The sequence below is a fragment of the Convolutriloba macropyga genome, chromosome 1, assembly GCF_964194025.1.
Source record: "Convolutriloba macropyga chromosome 1, txConMacr16.3, whole genome shotgun sequence".
Classification (NCBI taxonomy): domain Eukaryota; kingdom Metazoa; phylum Xenacoelomorpha; order Acoela; family Convolutidae; genus Convolutriloba; species Convolutriloba macropyga.
Genome location: NC_134468.1, coordinates 8101928 through 8128399, shown reverse-complemented (window position 1 = coordinate 8128399; position 26472 = coordinate 8101928). Strand labels below are relative to the sequence as shown.

General features: G+C 36.5%; 1 protein-coding gene across 1 annotated transcript in view; it reads left to right on the top strand.

Moving 5' to 3' along the window:
• LOC142334712 (puromycin-sensitive aminopeptidase-like) overlaps positions 1-23797 on the top strand; it is a 75627-nt gene extending 51830 nt beyond the window's left edge. The window contains exons 8-10 of the mRNA XM_075382959.1: positions 5571-6230; positions 20094-20505; positions 23270-23797. Of these exons, the coding sequence (XP_075239074.1) occupies positions 5571-6230; positions 20094-20505; positions 23270-23518 (1321 nt within the window). The 3' untranslated portion in view covers positions 23519-23797. The remainder of the gene's footprint in view (positions 1-5570; positions 6231-20093; positions 20506-23269) is intronic.
• The last annotated feature ends 2675 nt before the right edge of the window (positions 23798-26472 follow it).

Genomic DNA, 26472 nt, shown 5'->3' with positions numbered 1-26472 from the left:
ACCGGGCACTTGTTAACCGAAATTTTCTGACCGGTTCGAGCACACCCATACTGTTGAGTCAATGCCTTATGGCAGTATGAATCGAAATCAACATCTTTCAGCCCCAACTGGTCATAGTTTCGGCAAATTTGTCACTATTTAGATGATAAACCATATAAAATAAAAACTAACGAGTAAAATTGAAATAAAAACAACAAAATAAAATAGTTATCTTGCGTCAACAGTGGCGCAGAATTATTTCACATAAGAAATGTCGCGTCTAAAATCCGATGACAGCTCGCCTATGTCGGCAGGTTCTGGATGAAGCCCATTCTTGCATAGATGCTTTTTAGACTTGAAAAGATTTGATCTTTTTCATTTTCTTCTCAATTGCCCTAATTCGCGATGTAATAACCGAATAATCAAATGACAAAATGCTCATCTTTGTCTAAGTCGTTGAAACTTGTACGCACATTCAAATTTAGCTCATTCCTCATGTTAATATTTTTCAATCAGTTTTGGTAGCGATGGAAGTTTTGTATTAACTAGTTTTACAAAATTACTGTTCCAGCCTTCGACAGAGTTATTTGTTCTTGGATAGCTCTTTTTATGCGCTCGCAGCAGTTCCAACGTACAATTGCGGTTTCTGCTTCTGACCAGTTGAGTTGTATCGACCCATGTAATTTTCTTCAAAGTAGTTGAAAATTGGCTCACAGTCCTCTGGGCAACTTGACTGCAGTTTTTCAATGCAGTAATGACATCTTTCACTGACAAGAAAGCCGTGCAAAGCATCATTCTGATATGCTCTCGGACCTATATTGTTTGGCGTGGAGTCTCGTCAGCCATTGCTGCACTGTGTTTCAACGCCGAGCGGAATTTTCTCTTTTCAATACCTGCTGGATCAGGTAAATGGCTATGAACTGTGATAACTTCGATTTGTTCATTGCGTAGCCTGACTCTGCCATTGCATTTTAAAATACAGCATTGTAGGTGACTATTATAGCCATAGCCTCCAAAGACGAGCATTTCCGATTTTTTGTTTGTCTGAATAAATTTCATATTAACAATTTGCGTCGGAAAAATTGTGACGCCAAACATCGTGAGGCAATATTTTATATGCCTTCCAATTTAAACAAAAATGTCATTGAGTTTAATAGCTAGTTATGCGTCCACTTTTAATACTTTGATAATTTGATTCGGTTTAGCTTAATTGTCAGATTAACTTTCGTTAATTAATGCGTTGCGTCACAGTCTGTAAAATTTTGGGACTATTTTGTGTGAGACTGTTTTGTCTGTTTTTGGGACTATTTTGCAATTTAGGACTATTTTGTGTGGGACTGTTTTGACCGGAGACGTGAGAAATCATATTCTATATAATAGCCTGTTCTAACAGTGACCCTTTTGCTCCTTTAAGCAGACCTTTCAACGTACTATCTCATTTAATCACACAAACGAATGAACACTCTGTAGTTAGCGAACAACGTTTTGAGCCTAAGCTTAGCTCGACTAACCTACTGATGTCTATCGGCAATTCTGGCTCATTAAATTGAACGATTTTGAACTGAAAGAACCTCTTTTATAAATCACTCTCTGAATAACTTTTTCATCGGGCGCGTACAGGGACCCCTACATTTTCTTGCATACATTGATTATATGTTGAGGATTCCCAAATGCTCATATTTACATTGTTTTTCTGACTGTATTAAATTTACATGAGCTTGTAACGATCATTTTTTTCAAATCTCAAACATTTAAATTCGAATAACCCCAAGGTTAAAGTTACATGTTGTAATATTATAAATCAAACATACTACATCTTTCCCTTGAATAACTAAACATAATAATAATAATAAAAAACTAAGGTTCAGTTTCTAGTTCTCGTGAATTATATAAAAATAAACTTTTAAAGCCTTCAATTTTTTTGTCCATTGGAACTCGTTCGTGTCTTTTTTGCATCTCTTCCTTTAATTCTTTTTTAAATTTTTTCTTTGATTTTTCCTTTTTTGGAGCTCTTGGAAGTTCATTCCATTTCCGAACAAAGTTTCTCATAATTGAATTTTGACTCCATTTTGATTTACAATTTGTTGTGATAGAAAAATCATATGTACGATTATTAACTTTAATTTCAACGTCTCCGATTATTCTGAATTTTTTTGGTCCTGTATGTTTGTTTATTGGACAATATCGAAAAGTCTATTTAATGAAGTTTTTGCTATTTGAAGTTCTGCGGGAAGTATTTTATTTTCAAGAATTAGTTTATGAGCACTGTCATATTTTCGAAAAAAGCAAACTTTTATGCCCCATCTAAATTGTTTGTTTATTCTGTCAATTGAGTAGGACGGCACACTTTAAAAAAAGTTGCACTAACTTCTAAATGCGATAAAACAAGTGATCTAAAGAGATTAATTCGAGCCTTTAAAGGTAATTGATTGCGTACCAAAGAAATTGATCTGATAGCTAAAGCCATTTTACTGATCACATTATTAAGTTGTTTTTGGTATGTCAACTCTTTGTCAAGAATAGCACCTAGGTATCTGACTTCATCTGTTGGTTTCAATGAATGACTATTCAATTCAACGCAATTGACAGTTGGTAACTTTTCATTTTTGAAAACCATTATTTCTGTTTTTTATTTCATTTAGAGTTAGCTTGTTTTGTTTCATATATTGTTCAGTCTCCATCAATATTTTTTTAGCCTTTGCTTCTAAACACTGTTCATTTTTTCATGACATAAAATTGCTGTGTTATCTGCAAATTGTAAAACATTCCAACTTTTCCCTATTTCCTCACCGAAGTCATTTACATAAAGTATGAATACTAGTGGTCCTAGTACAGTACCTTGTGGAACACCATGATTTATAATTGTCCAGTCGGATTCAACTATTCCGTTTCTAACGCATTGTTTCCTGTTAAATAGAAACGAATTCAATAAGACTCTTGCGTTTTCTCCAAAACCAAATTTTTCAATTTTTTAACTAAAATTGTCCAAGGAAATTGAGTTAAAAGCTTTTGCTAAATCCAAAAAGATTGTTAAGACTATATCTTTTTCTTCAACATAATGATTTATTTTCTCTGTCTGTGCAATTATTGTTTTAAGACACGACTTTTGTTTTTGGAAACCAAATTGATTTTTGTAAATTATTTTATTCATATCTAAATGTTCCGACATTTGCTCCAAGAGAAGTCTTTCAAAAATTTTTGCTAACGTCGGAGTGACCGAAATTGGTCGATAGTTTTTGGGGTTGTGCCTGTCTCCTTTCTTATAGATGGGAGTGACATAGGCTTCTTTTAAAATTTCAGGGAACGTTTTTGCGTTTATACGCTCATTAATAGCAAACTGTAAATGGGTTCCAATGGACAATATACAACCTTTCAATGCCAAAGATGCTATATACCCTGGTCCAGCTCATTTTTGTGTTGGTAGTTTTTCAATAACTTTGTATAGCTCTCTTCTATTTACCGGCCTGAAATTGAATTCATTTCCCTTAAAATTAAAAGAAGGCAACTTAGGAGCAATTATTTCGCCCTTGTAAAGTCCAAGACGGGCAAAACAATTATTCAAACAGTTAGCAATGCTTTTTTCATCTGATATTACGTTATGGCCCTCTTTCAGCTTTGCAATTTTTTCTGTCTGTTTATTTGAGTTAATTTTGTTCTTGATAAATTTTCATTGTTCTTTTGAAGTTGGGAGATTCTCGAAAAATTGTTTTGTATAATCGTCAGATGCTTTACGCAATTTTCTATTAACACTGTTTCTAAGTACTTTGTAACTGTTAAAGAGCTCTTGATTAGGATCTTTTTTCCATTCATTGAATACACGATGCTTTTCAATAATGAGAATACGCAGTTCTTTTGATAGCCATTTTGTGTGCTCCTTTTTTGTTTTTACTTCTATATTCTTCAAAGGTGCGTGACTATTTAATACATTTTGGAAAATTTCATTTGCTCCAATGATTTTGTACATTAGTGACCAGTCTTGCAAAGCAATATCACGGTTAAACTTACTTCTTGTGTATCTCTTTTTATCTCGCATTAAATTTTCTGTCTTTTGCTGCTTCCATTCTAATTTCAATGATGATTGATATATAATAGTGAAATGATCATTTTCAAGTATTGACTCTATTATATCTGTTTCGAAGATTGGATTTTTAGAAATAAAGCAGTGGTCGATTAAAGAAAATGTTTCTCCATTTTTCCATGTTGCTTTTTTTGTGTTTACATACTGAAGCCCGTTATCTGCAATGAAGTTGTTTAGTAATTGTTTCCCAGTTTCTTTAAGTATATTTATGTTGTAATCTCCAAACAGGATTAGATTGTCAGTGCTAGAGGCTCAGTTACTTCTATCCATAGTGATTCAAAAAAAAAAACTCCGGTTGATGGTGTTCAAGTCATTTATTTTGATTGAAAACTTCTTGGGTATCCATATGCCTACACCTCCCCCTCTTTCCAGTTCTGTCGATGATGATCTCGGCTGGTGAATAAATTGATGACTACTGCTCAAAAAAGAATTTGGAATAGTATTGTTCTCTTTAATCCATGTTTCGGTAACAGCTAGAAAAGACAACTGGTCGATAAATGTCAAAAAATTTGATAACTTTTGGTATTTATTATTTAGGCTTCTACAATTCACGTACCACTTGAGATTATCGTCTGTTCTGTTCTTTTCTTTGTAGTACTGGTCTATTGTTATCAATTTTTCTATTTGAGCTGGGCCAGGGTTTGTTTCAATATCTCCACTTTTTTGCAGAATAATTGATATGACGGATAATAAATACGACTCATTCTGGAAAAAAACGGTGAGAAGAAAAAAAAAACTCAATAATTTGACCTAAAAAAAGACCTGAAAGTGAAACAATTGTTAATTTGGAAAATATTGGATTGGTCTCACCAGATGAAGAATACTAAAAGAAGTCCCACATAAGAGTGCCGAATAGTCGATTCCAATTAAGATAATGAATGTCTTCTGATTAGTGCAGAAAAACTAATAAGTTGTCTTCAGGAAGAAAAAATTCAAAGGTGTATGTAGTCATTTTGTTGATTGTAAAATGACTCTCGGCTGTTTTATGTTTTTTTTAATCCAGCAGCTAGGCTTTGCCTTGGAGTTCATTAACACCTCGATGGTCCTAGCAAGTGTCGTAATTTTCATTGGCTAGCTGATGAACACTAGATTTTGCTTTTCATGATTTTTCGTGGAAAAAGGACGCGATTTTTTTTAAATCACACGAAACGAGTAACAGTTTTGAAACTCATTATATTAACCCAAAAATTAAACCGATCATATGTTATGATGCCCTAATCGTAGTCGACGTTTTTGCCCGCTCGGTCACCTCCCCCCCCCCCCCCCCCCCGTTGGTGCATAATTTTCGCACCCCCCAGACGCATGTGCCATATTTTTACATAATGATTTTTTTATGTAATAGCACGTGCTCTCTAACTGGTTGGTGCATAACGTACTGGGGGGGGGGGGGGGGGGGGGGGAGAATGAGGGCAGCATATACGGAAAAGATCGCTAAATTGAAATTGGCATAATTGTTAAGTTAGTAAATGTATTGTGTGGTAATTGTAGTGCAAAACATTTTTTAAATTTTTAGTGAAGCTTCAAATATGGACCTAGAATCGGTGATGGCTTCATGGACCAGACAGACTGGATTCCCAGTGGTAATTATTGAGGAAATGACTCAACTCACGCCGAATAAAAGACAGCTGAAGTTATCTCAAAAACGACATCTTGATGATGGCACAGAAGATGAGCTGAATACAATATGGAGCATCCCTATTTCGATTATATCGCAATCAAGTCCCAAAGAACCTGTGTCACAATTTGTCATGCGATCTAAAACGCACGTGATTGAAATTGAGGGCGTTTGTGAGTCCGATTGGGTTGATTTGAACCCAGATTTTGTAGGCATGTATCTGGTCAGCTATCCCGAAAACAATATGAAATTGCTGAGCAATGCTATAAATCAGTCCCCTAATGGAGAAATTTTGACTGCTGAAAGCCGGTCGGCGTTACTTTACGAAAAGCTTCGGCTTGCTATTTCGGGTCAGTCGACTATAGTCGAGCTTTTGGAGCTTGTGAAGTGTTACGTTGATGATCAACATTTTCTGATCTGGAACATTGTGATTGAAGTATTTAGCTGTTTGAATCCCATTTTTTACGGATCTGGTTGCGACAGCTCAAAAGTTGACAAGTTTAAAATGGAAGTGTTTGAAAAGATAGCGAGCAAAATTGGCGTGGAGAAGAACGAAGGGTAAGTTGTACCTTGATATCAAATTTTAAAAATATCTAATTGGCTTTAGATGTATCTAACTGTTAATGACCGGAGGTAGATGTCTTTGGGCCGATTATGCAATAATTCAAGCGAAACGGTTTCGGAAAAAAACCAAAATTAGATAGGAAAAAATCCCCCACGGAAAGAAACCCCCAGGGAAATAAACCCCCACTTGACTGTCAAAGAGATATAAACTCAATCAAAATTAAATAATTGAATAATCAAATTCTCTTCACTTTTTTCACTTTCTTTCACTACCTCCTTCCCCCTTATTGACTGCCCATAGGAAGCACAAATATGAAAGATTCACCTATATACAATAAAATTTATTTACAACCAGAGGTGAAAGAAGCTATATACACAGTTATATACACAGTAATAGACTTAAAGTTCTAAAAAGACTTAAAGTTCTATATAACTGTAGCGCAAAAGACTTTCTCTGCCTCAGATGGACTCAGCAATTTCAAGTACCATGGAGGACTTCTGCTGGCTGAACTTGGCGTATACAAGCGCTATTGGATCGTTTTCTTGGCTAGCCTCGTGGAAATTGTTTCAAAATGAGTGTGATAGTTTCTTCAGGTAATTATGATGAATAAAAATAAAAATAAAATGAAATTGAATGGGAAAACATTGAATGCTCGAGGGGCGTGCGTGGGACTCTAACCCACGCGTGTTGATGTTCTGTTTCTTCGAGGTAATAGTTCACTGCACTAAGTTGACTTATGTTTCCGCGGGTTTTTTGTTTCAAAGCTTCGTTCTTTCAATGTTTAAGTCGTTGCGAATTTAAAACGTAGATCGACAAACTGACTGGAACGGTTTCGAACCGAAGCTCCCAGTTCTGCTGTTTTATTAGCGGTTCGTGCTAAGTGTCATGTATGATGTTACAAAAATTCAGCTTTTATTCAAATATGTTACTGTCCGCTTGATTCAATTATAGCTAGGGCTTAGATCGGTGGCCCTGATTTCAAATAGTTCTGCTTCGATGTCGAAAAAAAAGGATTGACGAGAAAAAAAGAAACGGTTATGATTAATGAGGAGATAGAGAAAAAGAATAAATAAAAGAATTGTTTTTGACTTGAAAATGCAATTTTCAACTCAATTTAATTGAAAAAAATGAGTTTGAGAAGTTCGAGAAGTTTTTGTTAAGACTTAAAGTTCTATATAACTGTTGTAGAAGGCTTTCTCTGCCTCATATGCCTCAGCCATTTCAAGTACCATGCAGGACTTCTGCTGGCTGAACTTGGCGTATACAAGCGCTATTGGATCGTTTTCTTGGCTAGCCTCGTGGAAATTGTTTAAAATGAGTGTGATAGTTTCTTCAGGTAATTATGATGAATAAAAATAAAATGAAATTGAATGGGAAAACATTGAATGCTCGAGGGGCGTGGGTGGGACTCGAACCCACGCGTGTTGATGTTCTGTTTCTTCGAGGTAATAGTTCACTGCACTAAGTTGACTTATGTTTCTGCGGGTTTTTTGTTTCAAAGCTTCGTTCTTTCAATGTTTAAGTCGTTGCGAATTTAAAACGTAGATCGACAAACTGACTGGAACGGTTTCGAACCGAAGCTCCCAGTTCTGCTGTTTTATTAGCGGTTCGCGCTAAGTGTCATGTATGATGTACAAAAATTCAGCTTTCATTCAAATATGTTACTGTCCGCTTGATTCAATTATAGCTAGGGCTTAGATCGGTGGCCCTGATTTCAAATAGTCCTGCTTCGATGTCGAAAAAGAAAGGATTGACGAGAAAAGAAAGGAACGGTTATGATTAATGAGGAGATGGAGAAAAAGAATAAATAAAAGAATTGTTTTTGACTTGAAAATGCATTAATATAAAAGTGACAGTATTAAGAAATTGATAAATAAAAGTGCTACGCTAACCTAAACCATAAAACCACTGAAACCAAACCACGCGCAGCACAAGAGTGATTGTTTTTTTTTAATGTCACAGACGTTTTCTTTTTAAATCAGTGGAGTGTTAATGAAAATAGTAAAATAGTCATCGATAAAGTAGAAATGAGAGGCTTCGAAAGAAGGCGAAAAAGTTGGCAATAACTACGCATAATAGATGACAGTAGCCGAGCGGCTAGCCGAACAGATGAAGACAATTAAATGAGATGGGCAGAGAATGACAAAGACTGAGTTATATTTGGCCCCGAATTGACTAGGCGAGCGGCTGGCCAAATACATTTAACACGTCTGATTGTTCTGTTGTTTTTCATATTGCTAAAATAGCGGGGGAAAATAAATTCATTATAATAAGGAAAGTTGGAGGCAACTAAGCTGGACTCGAACCCCGGTCTGAGAAAAGAAATGTTCATTCTTTCTTTAATAATCCTCGCTTTGTTGACAACTGGTCCACTTTCCTCTTCTTCAAGACGTTAGAAATTTGATGTAGTTCATTGGGTGGAGGAAACACCAAGAAAATAAATGTAAATTTGCTGGAGTTGGACTCGAACCGTGGTTGTGTTTACTTTGTTAAACCTTTTTTGTGCTCCTCGCATTTGTGCCATTCGACAGCTACTTTTGGTTTTTCTGCTAGTTTTTCATTTGCACTATCTGTCAATCTGTTTTCTTGTTTGTTGTTGTACTTTTTTTCCTGTTTCCGTAGTTTTCCTTTCTCAGTTTTTGATTTTATTCTGTCATTGAACCCATTTCTGTTGTTTGAAAGATGATGATCTTTGATTTTGAATTTCGGGGATTAAACTGGGATTGATCCTCCTTTTGTTTAATTGATCACTATTCTGAGCAGTCATCTTAGCCACTAGTCTATTGTGTATGCGGCTAGAAGATTTAGTAATTTAGATGAACAAGAGTGCTTTTGTAAGAGTTGAGCGGGCACTGTCGTTTCTTATATATCAGCTCTGATACAGATAGTATGTTGTGTTTGGTTGCCCTTTGAATATACACGTTGGCCAGTTTCATCTGCATTTCCTTGACTGACTTTATGTTTTTCTCTTCGTGGAGTTTTTGAGTCTGGTACCATCTTGGTTTTCGAAGGCAAATTCGTAGGGCTCGGTTTTGAACGTTTTTTATTTTATTGATAAGAGCATGCAAGTGATCCAGCCAGCAAGCATTTGAGTATTAAAAAAAATAGTGGTCTGATCCAAGATTTGTAAACCAAAATTAGACTTTCTTCGTTAACGTTTAGGTTACTAAGCCTCCAGAGTTGAAATAGCCGGCTGTTTGCTCTTCTTATTAAATCTTTGCAATGTTCATTCCACTCGAGGTGTGGAGTAAGAATGATACCCAAGAATTTTTTCGATTGTGTCTTCTGAATGGATATTCATTTTATGTTGAGCTCTAGAGAAGATTCTTTCTTTGAGGGGTTTTTAAAGATCAAGTAATGAGTTTTATTTGGGTTAATTTTGATTTTCAATGAGTCGCACCAGTTAATTAGACTATTCAGTGACGATTGAAGATGTTCTTCGATTAATTTGGGGGATGCTGACCTGTAGTAGAGGGCAAAGTCGTCAGCGAAATGTGAGATCTGGGCTTTTATTTGCGGCAAACCACTGACGTAAATGAGAAAGAGAATGAGCAATTACGCCCCCTTGAGGTACTCCAGCTGTCGGGCTGAAACTATCACTGACAGTGGAGTTTATCTTCACGAACACATTCCTTTGCGAGAGTCCTAGGCGCCATACAGCATCGAACGCTTTTTCGACATCCAAGCATACGAAACCAACCATTTCGGACCACTGAAAGGCTACACTGACGTGCTGAGTGAGTTTAATGAGGTTATCTGTTGTGCAGCTCAATTTAGTTGAAAAAAATGAGTTTGAGAAGTTCGAGAAGTTTTTGTTAAGACTTAAAGTTCTATATAACTGTAGTAGAAGGCTTTCTCGGCCTCATATGGACTCAGCCATTTCAAGTACCATGCAGGACTTCTGCTGGCTGAACTTTGCGTATACAAGCGCTATTGGATCGTTTTCTTGGCTAGCCTCGTGGAAATTGTTTAAAATGAGTGTGATAGTTTCTTCAGGTAATTATGATGAATAAAAATAAAAATAAAATGAAATTGAATGGGAAAACATTGAATGCTCGAGGGGCGTAGGTGGGACTCGAACCCACGCGTGTTGATGTTCTGTTTCTTCGAGGTAATAGTTCACTGCACTAAGTTGACTTATGTTTCTGCGGGTTTTTTGTTTCAAAGCTTCGTTCTTTCAATGTTTAAGTCGTTGCGAATTTAAAACGTAGATCGACAAACTGACTCGAACGGTTTCAAACCGAAGCTCCCAGTTCTGCTGTTTTATTAGCGGTTCGCGCTAAGTGTCATGTATGATGTTACAAAAATTCAGCTTTTATTCAAATATGTTACTGTCCGCTTGATTCAATTATAGCTAGGGCTTAGATCGGTGGCCCTGATTTCAAATAGTCCTGCTTCGATGTCGAAAAAGAAAGGATTGACGAGAAAAGAAAGGAACGGTTATGATTAATGAGGAGATGGAGAAAAAGAATAAATAAAAGAATTGTTTTTGACTTGAAAATGCATTAATATAAAAGTGACAGTATTAAGAAATTGATAAATAAAAGTGCTACGCTAACCTAAACCATAAAACCACTGAAACCAAACCACGCGCAGCACAAGAGTGATTGTTTTTGTTTAATGTCACAGACGTTTTCTTTTTAAATCAGTGGAGTGTTGATGAAAATAGTAAAATAGTCATCGATAAAGTAGAAATGAGAGGCTTCGAAAGAAGGCGAAAATGTTGGCAATAACTACGCATAATAGATGACAGTAGCCGAGCGGCTAGCCGAACAGATGAAGACAATTAAATGAGATGGGCAGAGAATGACAAAGACTGAGTTATATTTGGCCCCGAATTGACTAGGCGAGCGGCTGGCCAAATACATTTAACACGTCTGATTGTTCTGTTGTTTTTCATATTGCTAAAATAGCGGGGGAAAATGAATTCATTATAATAAGGAAAGTTGGAGGCAACTAAGCTGGACTCGAACCCCGGTCGGAGAAAAGAAATGTTCATTCTTTCTTTAATAATCCTCGCTTTGTTGACAACTGGTCCACTTTCCTCTTCTTCAAGACGTTAGAAATTTGATGCAGTTCATTGGATGGAGGAAACACCAAGAAAATAAATGTAAATTTGCTGGAGTTGGACTCGAACCGTGGTTGTGTTTACTTTGTTAAACCTTTTTTGTGCTCCTCGCATTTGTGCCATTCGACAGCTACTTTTGGTTTTTCTGCTAGTTTTTCATTTGCACTATCTGTCAATCTGTTTTCTTGTTTGTTGTTGTACTTTTTTTCCTGTTTCCGTAGTTTTCCTTTCTCAGTTTTTGATTTTATTCTGTCATTGAACCCATTTCTGTTGTTTGAAAGATGATGATCTTTGATTTTGAATTTCTGGGATTAAACTGGGATTGATCCTCCTTTTGTTTAATTGATCACTATTCTGAGCAGTCATCTTAGCCACTAGTCTATTGTGTATGCGGCTAGAAGATTTAGTAATTTAGATGATCAAGAGTGCTTTTGTAAGAGTTGAGCGGGCACTGTCGTTTCTTATATATCAGCTCTGATACAGATAGTATGTTGTGTTTGGTTGCCCTTTGAATATACACGTTGGCCAGTTTCATCTGCATTTCCCTGACTGACTTCATGTTTGCCTCTTCGTGGAGTTTTTGAGTCTGGTACCATCTTGGTTTTCGAAGGCAAATTCGTAGGGCTCGGTTTTGAACGTTTTGTATTTTATTGATAAGAGCATGCAATTCATCCAGCCAGCAAGCATTTGAGTACAAAAATAGTGGTCTGATCCAAGATTTGTAAACCAAAATTAGACTTTCCTCATTAACGTTTATGTTACTAAGCCTCCAGAGTTGAAATAGCCGGCTGTTTGCTCTTCTTATTAAATCTTTGCAATGTTCATTCCACTCGAGGTGTGGAGTAAGAATGATACCCAAGAATTTTTTCGATTGTGTCTTCTGAATGGATATTCATTTTATGTTGAGCTCTAGAGAAGATTCTTTCTTTGAGGGGTTTTTAAAGATCAAGTAATGAGTTTTATTTGGGTTAATTTTGATTTTCAAGGAGTCGCACCAGTTAATTAGACTATTCAGTGACGATTGAAGATGTTCTTCGATTAATTTGGGGGATCCTGACCTATAGTAGAGGGCAAAGTCGTCAGCGAAATGTGAGATCTGGGCTTTTATTTGCGGCAAACCACTGACGTAATTGAGAAAGAGAATGAGCAATTACGCCCCCTTGAGGTACTCCAGCTGTCGGGCTGAAACTATCACTGACAATGGAGTTTATCTTCACGAACACATTCCTTTGCGAGAGTCCTAGGCGCCATACAGCATCGAACGCTTTTTCGACATCCAAGCATACGAAACCATCCATTTCGGACCACTGAAAGGCTACACTGACGTGCTGAGTGAGTTTAATGAGGTTATCTGTTATGCAGCGGTGTTTCCTGTAAGCACTCTGAGTCTCGCCAAATATATTTTGGCGTTCACAATATTCCATAACGATATTTTTAACAACAATTTCACATATTTTGGCTATGCAATTTTTAAGACTAATGGGTCGGTTGTTTTCAGCCTTCGATCGGTCTTTGTCTTGTTTTGGTATCGGTTTTATCTGGGATTCTTTCCAGTTAACCGGAACATACGAGTTGTTTATGGAGCTAGATATGAGGAGACATGCAGGGGCTTTAACATTCTGTTTTTGTAGCAGATTTTGTCCTGCTCAGGGCATGTTTTACTCGTTTCTTTCAAGATTTCATCAAATTCTTTTGTTGTAACCACAATGCCAAGTTGTTCAGTATGTTCATTTGTATTTATGGTTGCTTCTGTTTCATTCTCAATATTGTCGCAGAGTTCAGAAATTGTTGATGAATCCGTTTCGTGATTTTTCATTGTGTCCTTTAGCAGCTGTTTGAACATTTCGCTTTTTTCCTTGTCAGTGACCGCCACGCAATTTTTGTAGAATAATTTTGGATATTCTGCTGTTTTTTGTTTGGGCTCGTTTTTATTAGTTAGTTCTTTTATTGCTTTCCAAAAGCCTTTGCTACCCTTATCACATGCACTCTCTTTGCTCTTTTTCTGTCTTCTGATCGAATCATTGATCGTTTAATTTCTTTCTCTAGGTAATTTATCTCCGTTCCTAAAGATGTATACTGATCGCCAACTGCTATTTTGAGCTCTCTTCGCCTTTTTCTCCTCAGTTTTATCAGTTTTTGCGTCTCAACACTGTAGGGGAACTCTTTCTGGTTAATGCAGGAATTTTCCAAAGATTTGTGTTTTAATTCAACTAAACTGTTGCTGAACTGTTTTAGTTCATTCTTTTTTGGATACTTCACAGGCCAGAGATTTGATGATCTGTGTAATTTTCTTGCATGTTCTCTAAAATTTCTGTAGTGGATTGTTGATTTTAGTTGAAAAACTTCACCTTTTCTCAGGTTCAGTGTTGTAGTTGTAACATTGTGATCGCTGCCTAACTCTTCTGTTACTTGGATGTCGTTAAAATGCGCAAAAAATGAATTGTCGCAAAAGTGCTGATCTAACATTTTTGCATTTTCCGTCAAACGACTGATATGTGTGAGAACCGTTGTTCAGCAGTTTAAAATTGCCCTCGTCAATAATATTTAGGAGCTTCTCTCCATTTTCAGAATCGTAGGAGCAGTTTGGTTCATGGTGGGGAGCATTGAATTCGCCACATACGAAGACATTTTTCAGTTTTCCTGAAAATGTTTTATCGGTTGAGAGCGGCTTTCCTGGGGAATTGTAAGCAGTTATTATCCAAAAATCATCGAAAGTGGGCAACTTAAGGCAAATTTTGAGTGTTTCTAGTGTTCTTCCGTTGCTATCAGTTTCTTTTTCTACTGGTTCTATTCGCTTCATAACAATGCTGTTCTTCACTACGATAGCAGAGCCATGATGACCGTTGTTGAAGGTTTCCGTTGCAACAATGTAGTTGTTGAGGGGGGTTGTTTTTTTCCAGATCTTAACTTCATTCAAACAAATTACATCTATTTCTTCTATTGAAAACAAAATCAGATCACTTATTTTGATGTTTTCTCCGCGTCAGTTCCATTGCAAAATCTTGAGCTTATCCATTTTGCGAAAAGTTTTGGCTGTTTGGTAAATTGTTTGTTTGAATTGAAATAACAGGAGCTGTATTTGCGCTTTGTATGCTGTCTTGTATTCTCTGGCCATTAATTTTTTCATTAAAGATACGTGAGGCGCTGTTAGAGACAATATTTATTATGTCACTGTAGGACCTAGTGTTAAGAACTGTTCGTATTTTGCTCAAAACTTCAGCTACTAGAACAGCAATTTTTTCAGTTGATGGCGTTAGGTCAGTCTTTGCTTGAGAATTCAGTTTATTAGCTACGGCTGAGAGTTTGTGTTCATTCATCTTCTTTGAGGCCTCTGTTAACTTATGCTGATATGTTGGACAGCCTCGATAAACTGTCGTATAAGCACCGCCACATTTTGAGCATTTGGCATTTTCTTTGGCAACAGTGCATTCTTTAACACTTTGATCTTGAGCAGCGAAGACATCGAATTGCATTAGTGCAATCCCTTGCTGAGTGGCCAAATTTTTGGCATTTGAAACATTGCATATTTCGTGGTGGTTCTCGGCTTGCTTCACAACGGTATAGCTGCCAGCCTATCTTGACGCCATGTTTTTGAGCTGCGTTGTTTTGATTGTTTGATTCCGTAATCACGCGTATTAATTTTGTTGGTTGGCCCGTTGCTCGATTTGTAATTCGTGTAACTTTGGTGGCGTTTATTGCGTTGATGTTTAAAAGTTCTTCTTTTACCTCATCTTCAGTAATGCTGTTTTGAACGTTTACAATGACCAAACTTGGTTTTGTTTTAGGCTTCGGAAGTGTATTCCTTGCATTCACTTTGGCATTTGGAAAGGCCTGACTAGGGTTTAGTGACAGCATCAAGCATTCTCTTGAAGCGAGGTCCTCTGGCTGAATAAAGAATCTGGTATTGTTCCTCAGTTCTCTTATTTGTTTAATCTTGACGGCTGGAAACTTTGACCTGATTGCTTTTGCAAACTGAATTTGTGATGGTCTTGGATCAATTGAAACAATCATCGGCCTTACGTTGTTGATTGGAGTTGGCACTTTTCTGAAGCGTTTTCCTTTATTCCTTACTTCATCAAAATCGCTTTCATCTTGCGTTGATTCTTCTGCTGTCATTCTAGCCTCAGATAAAAGTCTGTCAATTTGGCTCATGTAATCAGGCTCTGAGTTAAAGGAGAGGGCAACTTAAAAGAACTACTGACAAAGATAAAGCTAAGAAAGAAGGGGATTTAAAAGAACTTTTGAAGAGCGAAAATTAAAAGAAAAAGGTAATTGAAAAAGTCAGGATTTTAAATGTTAAGCAACTTTTTGTGAAAAGTCTCTTTTTATAAAAGACTCACTCCCAAAGGACGTTCCTGCACAAAGTGGAGTACTTGCTTGTGGTTTTCCTATCACACTTTGAGGTACTGATCCGAAAGTGACATTAATAGCTTTTTAATCATTAGGCTATAATTGCTTTAATTGCTTTAATCATTAGGCCGCATCATTAGGAAGCACAAATATGAAAGATTAAAAAAGTGGTTTAGACGGTACTATTCTGAGTGATTTTTAAGTCAGGGGTAGGTTTCTAGTTGGGGGGGGGGGCACCTCTCTTACCCCCTTTTTCTGAGTTTGAACCCTGTTTTTTATAGAGGCCTAACATTGAAAAATCTTTCGAAAAAAAAACTGACTGATTCATATCCCATTGGTGACACTGAAATGCATATTTTTTAAAGTTAAAGCGTGAACTCGTCATGAAGAGCGTGAAAAAACAAGTAAATTTTTTAGGCGTGCGTGTTTAAATTTTTGTTTTTACTTTTAGTTTCAATCTTTTAATTTCTTGAATGCGCCTTTTGCTCAGCTGATTTTTTATATATATCTGAAAATTATGATGAGGTCAAAAAATGTCTGCATGGTCACTTCAAAACTCTCTCATGTGAAATCACCCAATTTTTTTTCTCGTGTGATGAATAGTTAAACTATTTTTCAGTGATAATGAAAAATATTTAACTATTATGTATAAGCGTATGAGGAAAATTGCCAATTTTTATTGGCAGGATTTACGCAAATTTTTTCAAGTGTTTCTCCTGAAAAGTCATAAAATCAATACTAAAGTGATAACATTTATGAACTCTTAGTCTGGTTTAAGTGAGGAAAACCGTGTTTGTGACCTTGTTCTATTGTGTATGAGGTACTGAAGCTTTCACAGCGAAACAATCAGGTTGAATTAGGCACAACACGTGTTGAGGGCTGGAATGAATGTGTGGAAAACTATCTCGCATCAAATAACCGCCAATTGTGTTTCAAATAGACGGAGTCCCATTTGGCTGAAATGTTGCGCACGATGATTATGTTTCAAATGGGGAAACTTGGCCATCCAGAAACAGTCACATAGCGCCGTTCTTTATTCAACAACTTTGCAAAGAACAAAGAGCCAATATCTGCTGTTTTTTGTTTGGGCTCGTTTTTATTAGTTTTTTATTGCTTTCCAAAAGCCTTTGCTACCCTTATCACATGCACTCTCCAAGACATTTGCTCTTGTTCTGTCTTCTGATCGCATCATTGATTGTTTAATTTCTTTCTGTAGGTAATTTGTCGCCGTTCTTAAAGATGTATACTGATCGCCAACTGCTATTTTGAGCTCTCTTCGCCTTTTTCTGCTCAGTTTTATCAGTTTTTGCGTTTCAACACTGTAGGAGAACTTTTGTTGAGTCTTCCAAAGATTTGTGTTTTAATTCAACTAAACTGGTGCTGAACTGTTTTAGTTCATTTTTTTTGGATACTTCACAGGCCAGAGATTTGATGCTCTGTATAATTTTCTTGCATGTTCTCTAAAATTTCTGTAGTTGAGTTTTGATTTTAGTTGAAAAACTTCACCTTTTCTCAGGTTCAGTGTCGTAATTGTAACTTTGTGATCGCTGCCTTATTCTTCTGATACTTGGATGTCGTTAAAATGCGCAAAAAGTGAATTGTCGCAAAAGTGCAGATCTAACATATTTTGCATTTTCCGTCAAACGACTGATATGTGTGATAACCGTTGTTCAGCAGTTTAAAATTGCCCTCGTCAATAATATTTAGGAGCTTTTCTCCATTTTCAGAATCGTAGGAGCAGTTTAGTTCATGGTGGGGAGCATTAAAGTCGCAACATACGAAGACATTTTTCAGTTTTCGTGAAAATATTTAATCGGTCGAGTGCGGCTTTCCTGGGGAATTGTAAGCAGTTATTATCCAAAAATCATCGAAAGTGAGCAACTTAAGGCAAATTTTGAGTGTTTCTAGTGTTCTTCTGTTGCTATCAGTTTCTTTTTCTACTGGTTCTATTCGCTTCATAACAATGCTGTTCTTCACTACGATAGCAGAGCCATGATGACCGTTGTTGAAGGTTTCCGTTGCAGCAATGTAGTTGTTGAGGGGGGTTGTTTTTTTCCAGATCTTAACTTCTTTCAAACAAATTACATCTATTTCTTCTATTGAAAACAAAATCAGATCACTTATTTTGATGTTTAGTCCGCGTCAGTTCCATTGCAAAATCTTGAGCTTATCCATTTTGCGAAAAGTTTTGGCTGTTTGGTAAATTGTTTGTTTGAATTGAAATAACAGGAGCTGTATTTGCGCTTTGTATGCTGTCTTGTATTCTCTGGCCATCAATTTTTTCGTTCAAGATACGTGAGACGCTGTTAGAGACAATAATTATTATGTCACTGTAGGACATAGTGTTAAGAACTGTTCGTATTTTGCTCAAAACTTCAGTTACCAGAACAGCAATTTTTTCAGTTGATGGCGTTAGGTCAGTCTTTGCTTGAGAGTTCAGTTTATTAGCTACGGCTGAGAATTTGTGTTCATTTATCTTCTTTGAGGCCTCTGCTAACTTATGCTGATATGCTGGACAGCCTCGATAAACTGTCGCAAGAGCACCGCCACATTGTGAGCATTTGGCATTTTTTTTGGCAACAGCGCATTCTTTAACACTCTGATCTTGCGAGCAGCGAAGACATCGAATTGCATTAGTGCAATCCCTTGCTGAGTGGCAAAATTTTTGGCATTTGAAACATTGCATAACATGTGGTGGTTCTTGGCTTGCTTCACATCGGTATAGCTGCCAGCCTATCTTGACGCCATGTTTTTGAGCTGCGTTGACTTGATTGCTTGATTCCGTAATCACGCGTATTAATTTTGTTGGTTGGCATGTTGCTCGACTTGTAATTCGTGAAACTTTGGTGGCGTTTAGTGCGTTGTTGTTTAAAAGTTCTTCTTTTACCTCATCTTCAGTAATGCTGTGTTGAACGTTTACATTGACGAAACTTGGTTTTGTTTTAGGCTGAGGAAGTGTGATTCATAGAATTCACTTTGGCATTTGGAAAGGCCTGATTTAGGTCTAGTGACAGCATCAAGCATTCTCTTGAAGCGAGGTCCTCTAGCTGAATAAAGAAGTCGGTATTGTTCCTCAGTTCTCTTATTTGTTTAATCTGGACGGCTGGAAACTTCGACCTGATTGCTTTTGCAAACTGAATTTGTGATGGTCTTGAATCAATTGTAACAATCATCGGCCGTACGTTGTTGATTGGAGTTGGCTTTTTCTGAAACGTTTTCCTTTATTCCTTACTTCATCAAAATCGCTTTCATCTTGCGTTGATTCTTCTGCTGTCATTCTAGCCTCAGATAAAAGTCTGTCAATTTGGCTCATGTAATCAGGCTCTGAGTTAAAGGAGAGGGCAACTTAAAAGAACTACTGACAAAGATAAAGCTAAGAAAGAAGGGGATTTAAAAGAACTTTTGAAGAGCGAAATTTAAAAGAAAAAGGTAATTGAAGTCAGGATTTTAAATGTTAAGCAACTTTTTGTGAAAAATTTCTTTTTATAAAAGACTCACTCCCAAAGGACGTTCCTGCACAAAGTGGAGTGCTTGCTTGTGGTTTTCCTATCACACTTTGAGGTACTGATCCGAAAGTGACATTAATAGCTTTTTAATCATTAGGCTATAATTGCTTTAATTGCTTTAATCATTAGGCCGCATCATTAGGAAGCACAAATATGAAAGATTAAAAAAGTGGTTTAGACGGTACTATTCTGAGTGATTTTTAAGTCAGGGGTAGGTTTCTAGTGGGGGGCACCTCTTTTACCCCCTTTTTCTGAGTTTGAACCCTGTTTTTTATAGAGGCCTAACATTGAAAAATCTTTCGAAAAAAAAACTGACTGATTCATATCCCATTGGTGACACTGAAATGCATATTTTTTAAAGTTAAAGCATGAACTCTTCATAAAACGCGTGAAAAAACACGTAAATTTTTTAGGCGTGCGTGTTTAAATTTTTGTTTTGACTTTTAGTTTCAATCTTTTAATTTCTTGAATGCGCCTTTTGCTCAGCTGATTTTTTATATATATCTGCAAATTATGATGAGGTCAAAAAATGTCTGCATGGTCACTTCAAAACTCTCTCGTGTGAAATCACCCAATTTTTTTTCTCGTGTGATGAATAGTTAAACTATTTTTCAGTGATAATAAAAAATAATTAACTATTATGTATAAGCGTATGAGGAAAATTGCCAATTTTTATTGGCAGGCTTTACGCAAATTTTTTCATGTTGTTCTCTTGAAAAGTCATAAAATCAATACTAAAGTGATAGCATTTATGAACTCTTAGTCTGGTTTAAGTGAGGAAAACCGTGTTTGTGACCTTGTTCTATTGTGTATGAGGTACTGAAGCTTTCACAGCGAAACAATCAGGTTGAATTAGGCACAACACGTGTTGAGGGCTGGAATGAATGTGTGGGAAATGATCTCGCAATAAATAGCCGCCAATTGTGTTTCAGAGAGACCGAGTCCCACTTGACTGAAATGCTGCGCACGATGATTATGTTTCAAATGGGGAAACTTGGCCATCCAGAAACAGTCACATACTGCCGTTCTTTATTCGACAACTTTGCAAAAAACAACGAGCCAATATGTCCCAAAATAAGAGACTCGGTTTTGAAAGTGGTGGGCGCAAATACACTCGATAAAGAAGAACTCGATGTTCTGATCAGTTTGTACAAATCGTCGTCGAGCAATGAAGAAAAACGAGGTCTGCTTCGTGGCATGGGTTGTGTGAAAGGCAAAGAATTGGCCTTGAGAGTGGTCGAGTTTGTGATATCTGATCAGATTCCGAACGGTGACCAAAATTACGCTTTTGAATATTTGGGATACGATATGGAGCTTGGAGAGTTCTTACTTAATTACTGCGAGGTAATTTTCGATATCACAGCGCTACCGTCTGAGTAATTTTTTTTTGGAAAAATTAATTGTGTCTTAGTTATATTTGCTTACTACTTCGTCACAATTTATAAGAACCCTGGTGTTGTTATGTTTTGTACAAAATAGCTACAACCGACCTACAACTTGATTTATCGAGCTTTTTTCATTGCCTTCAATGACAAAAGTAGACGCTCAAATTGCATTTTTACACGGTAAACTGCCTGTTTCGCACTGAAACGATATCGATTGTTGTTTTTTTCGAAACAATCAAATTAGATTATGACCAAAAGGTTAAAGATATTTGAAACAACAATATCTAGAAATCAACAAAGCATTCGTTAAAGTTAATATAATCAAATCCTAAATTTAATTCAATTTTTATTTTCTTCCTAATCATAAAAATAACCTTTGCATGCGCATAGGTTGTTTTAAAGGTATGTCCTCGTGTCAAGAAAAGAGTGGACTATAAAGAAGTAAAATTTTATCGTCTCTAAATTGAGGAGAGATGGCAGTACTAAAAAAATCCAGATAAAGTTTGCCAGTTTTCTGTAAGAAGCAGTAAGTTCAGAAATCTGTTTCATGTCTTTAGGAAGCAGTAAGTTTCAAAAAATCTGTTTAAGATGATCATGCGTACATCATTTGAAGTAAGTTTCAGCATTGTGTATTCAAACGTTTTATCAAGTTCAATAGAATTAAAGTGAGATTGTACTCACGAAAGCTTGGAAAACTTCATCTGTAGTTTCTCCATAACTGCTATTTCTGTTTTGGTGTAACTTACGGCAATCGAAATTCTAGCGGAAGTCGTTGGTCGATTCTTACAAAGTACGAAACAAACGGAAGTCGAATCGTTATTGAAAATGCTCCTCAAAATAGACTCTTGATCATGTGAAGCTACAACTGAACAGTATACATTGTCAAAGAATAACTGCTCTTTAAAATGTTGGAAGCAATTGTTTCAGTTGGCGTCTTATTTTACTCTAAGCGTTAGATGGACCCTCTGACTCTTTGCGTGACGACTGACTTGGGTTCCTGATTTTGCATACTCTAAATTTTGCTCACAATTTTAGTCAGCTGATATTGCATTTTCTAAACTGTCCCCTCATCCACATTTTTGGGCAGTTGAGCTCAATTGACGGCATTTATCGTGACCAACAGCGTCGAGTGCGATTATATGTTCCCGACGAGTTTTCGAAATTGCGACACAATGACTTCAGTCGCATAAACTAAGAATTGAATAAGTAGTTTAGCTCTCTGAACACTCCCAGATTGAAGACCGTTGCACAAATGTGATACCGGTATGAATTTCACATGCGCTTTGTACCCTTTGACTGCAGGTAGTCTTATCACTCACAGTGTGGATGCTTTCTTGGGGTATTAGGTCTCTCTCAAGTTGGCCAAATTCTTTGTCAGACTTTGCAACTGTTAGGTGTTGTTGCTTATACTTTCGTTCCACTCAACATCACATGTTAGTGATCCCAGAAGCTTCAGTTGGTGTCCCTCATAGACCTGAAGACGTCTGATTTTTCCATCTAACTGAGTTTTACCAGGTTTCGTCAAGAAAAAAGATGATATCAGGGTACTATCAGCAACGGTATGAACTGGCATTTTTATATTGTGGTCTTTTCCTGTAATGTACTCCCCTGTCACTGACATGTTTAACATGTTTTCCGTGCATAGTACATTCCCATCTCCGTTTCGGAAGATGTTTGACCACCTAGCTAACCTTCTTCCCCACAGAAGTTGTTTTCTTGGTCAAACTTGCCGGACTTAGGCTTGGTTTTACTTCTGGACATTTTAGCAAAGTGCCCGCGCCTTTTAACAGGTCTTACGTTTCTTGTTCAAAGCCGGTCATGGCTTGCTGCCGTGTGGCTTACCTCGACATCTTTTGCACAAGTTACCATTGGCTTTAATACCAGGGAGCTTTTCACTTGGTTTTCTAAACATCTTTTTGAAGTTATATCCCACTTCTTCTTTTATTTGCAGTTTGTTACCTGTTGAACGTGCAAAAGTCGTTGCTTGACTTCAGAACTGTAGGATTTTTGTCTTTTTAGAAAGAGACATTGTCGTTTTTTTTATGCCGTCTAGTAGTCTTAGTTTTGCCTGAGGGTCTCAAGCCTATGATAAATTTTACTTTTTACCAACACATCCTCGGGGTTGGTTGCTGTTTTAAGTGTTTCGAAGTCACAGTAACGTACTTCTTCTCTAAGTCGCGCTAGGAAATTGACATCAGACTCTCCTACGCTTTGGATAACGGGCAGAAATTTGGCCCTTTCTGCTGAAAACAGAAAATTTGGGAGCGTTGTAATTATATTTCTAGTGGACTTATGTAGCACTGTAGTTTCACATTTTCTTTGAATTTGTACCGCTTTTTCACCCCTATTAATTTAACCCCTATCATTTAAGCCCGATTTATTCACCTCTCACAAGTGATGATTCACAACCGAAAATGGGATTAAGTTATCCACTACATTATGATACATCATGCCTGCAACGTCAACTGCTGATTGATGTGGTGAAATGATAGAGGGGTTAAATGATATGGGGATAAGATATGCTGGGTTAAACGAATCAGGGTAAAAAAGGTAGAACCTCTTTGAAATATGTAAAGATTGTATTAGACTAAAGGACGAGGACAACAATTTGCGCAAAAATAATTACTTTTGAGTTCGAATGTCATTTATGATTTTGTGTTCAATTTGAATTTTCGTCATGCATAAAGCTTCATTTCTAGAAAAAAAACTATCGATGATTTCAGGAAAACTTTGAGAAGGTGCGTGATGCAACGGGAGGAATAGAGTCTCGCAGTTTGAACTTCGTGTTAAAAATGTGTTCAAACCCATTTTGCAAAGTTGAAGACTTGGCTCCTGCTGAAAGGATTTTCAAGACGCACAAATTCGACAGGTTCAAGAGAGCACTTGCCCAGAACAAAGAGGCTGTTTCAATTCGTGAAGTTGTAATAGCGAGAGAAGGAAAGGCTCTCAAGGCGTATTTTGACAAACTTTAACTGACCACCAATCATCAGAAACTGTGTATCATTTCCGTTTGTGTAATAAGTGTGAACACTTGAACAAAACGTGCATCATAACGTCTTTAAGGGGGCGTAGGATATTAGGCGAAAACTGAAAACTCGAATAGGCGAAAGATGTTTTTGTAGCCATTGGGCAAAAGTTTTGAAGAAAATTTCGTGGAAGTTAGGCGAATGGCAATTAGAACACTTAAAGGCTGTGCTTCGGATTCAACTTGATGCTTATAAATACTCAAGTATCTCTAACAGTTGTCTACAAGAAAATGAGTAAATAATTTAAATGTTAAATACTATTTTTTTGAAACTGTTACATTATTTATTTGTACACCTCTCAGTACAATCCGGGCAAAAGATTTTGGCAAAGGTATAAAGAGTGGAGAATATATGTACGAATTTTTATTGCTTATTCTAAATAGTTTAGAGCTTTCGGACGCGGAAAAGATCAGGAAAAATGTTGGCATAATTGGGGGATGTGCCTTAACTCAAATGCTGCAAATCCTCAATTGATGACTGTTTTCTAAGCTCTTGTCGTGTAGAGACATATTTGAAGACACTTGTTTATTATAGCATCATTTGCACAGAACATTTGTTCAAAACTTCTGTTTCAGATGATTATTTGCTGCCAGAGTTTAAGGGGAAGAAAAGCTTAGAATCTGTTGTATAGATCAACTAGACTTCATAACCTAGACTTATTTTTTAAAGATCAACGAATCTTCACGAATAAAGTAAATAGCTGAAATCAAAAAATTTAACTATTCAAAAGATAATTTAAATTAAGACCCAGGAAAGGAAGTGAAAATCATTGTCAAAACGCTCACGTGCACATTTTTGAAGTGCCGAAAGTCTGCACTGCCAGAAGTTAATATGCCAGAAGTTGCTACTCAGCCAGAAGTTAGCTTTCCTCATTTTGAAATGTGCGCGTTTGGTGTTTTAAGCATGGTTACGTGACTGCAGAAGTCACTTCGAAATTCTGACTTAATATCTCGAACCACTTCGTGGTTCTCGATAAACGCCAGAAGTTCTCAGTGACTTCAAGCAGAGTCACGTAACCATTACTTAAAACACCAAACGCGCACGTTTCAAAATGACGAAAGCTAACTTCTGGCTAAGTAGCAACTTGTGGTATTTTAACTTCTGGCACTGCAGACTTCACGGCATTTTAAAATGTCCACGTGAGTCTTTTGAGCATGGTTACGTGGCTGCAAAAGTAAATTCGAGTTTCTAACTTATTATCTCGATCCGCTTCGTGGTTCTCGATAAACGCCAGAAGTTCTCAGTGATTTCAAGCAGAGTCACGCAACCATTACTTAAGTTTTGTCTTATTGATTGGCTCTTCTAAAGAACATGCATTTCAATTGAAGTAACTTCAACGAAGGGTGTTTATCTAACACAGTAAAGTGCACTATGTTTAGATAATTTATTAATTATAGCCGACCTCATCTTCTCAGCCGGCTAATTGAGCGCTCCTGTTGTTTTACGACTCGAAGAGGAGTATTGGTTTTCTATCGGTCTTTTGAACTGAATTGAATTGTATTGGGTTGCTTCCTTTCTGGTAGGACATGTTCACACATTTTTATGATTTTTGCAGTCAAATTGGAGTGATGATTTGGGTCACGCTGAAAGAAATGGAGCGAAAAAGCAACTGGTTTTGCGGCGTAAAATTTTTCTGCTCTAATTTGAAAAATTTGCTCTCTCGCTAATGGTTTTTTGTTCTCATGCGGCACATTGGCAATTATTTTTACTACACATTTTTTTAATTTTTCCATTTTGTGATCGGTTCGGTTATTTTTTTTATATGGCTTTTTCTATATTCTTTGGGTTGAGTCAGGACTTATCCTGCCTTGTTTTTTTTTTGTTTTTTTTTACAGAAAGTGGTTTTGTTCATTCCTCATTTAAACCTAAAAGCGAAAGTGAGAAAAGCTCCCATATTGAACAGATTTTGCTCAGCGAGAGTAGTTTTTTGATCTTGTGCTGCCTTTAACGAATGCCTTTTCGACTTCAAAAAGTGATTTTGAACGAAAGGCGCTTATAGATAACCGTACTTAGCTATTTTTTGTCCGTTTGGCGCATTTTTTGCTCATTTGTTTTGTTGTTGAAATAGATTTTGCCAATGGTGAGTATTTATGAAGTTTTTGAAAGCCTAATAATGCGTTTAAAATGCAGAATGGTAACAAATTTCTCATTTTTTAAGTTAATTTTTGGACTTTTGCTTTTTTTTTGTTTTTGGATCTTTGAGCTGCCATTTTTCTTACAAAATTGTATATATGTTAATGTCTTTTTCTTACAAATCATGAAGTCAACTCCCTTTTTAGCTGATGTAATTTTGTTCCTTAAATTTGCACTCATACTAATACTATTTTGGCGATTTGTCGTTTTTCTACTTTTTTGTTTAATTTTTAGTATAAATTACAAGGAAGTGTTTCTCTGCACAATTGTGGATTCTGATTGTGTGTTTTTGATAATTGATTTTTTTGGCGCTGGCCTTGGAAATTCAATAAAAACTATTTCATAATCGCAATCTTTACAATATTTTGATGACAATTTTATGAAAGTAATTTAGTGTTTCGAATTCTTTTTCACTTTTTTATTCAGACAGCAGGATAGCTATGTATGTTTGAAGCCATGAATGCTAATGAATGATTTGCTCTTTTCATCTTTCAACTTTTCAAATATTTGCAACCTTCAAAAATTAAGAATCAGTCTTGTTTTTTACAAGCTTTAAATGTTCTCCATATTCTACCATTTATCATTCTTGCAAACTCTTCAGATCTTGTGATACCTAATGATATCATACTTTGTTATTTTTTTGATGTAGTTCATTTTAAAACGATGCTCTTAATTTAGTTCAATTTCAATTGCCCTTGATTTATCATTTCATGTTCATTCAATACTTGATTTTAAGTTGTTCATTTACGTCCTGTCTTAGTTTCCCG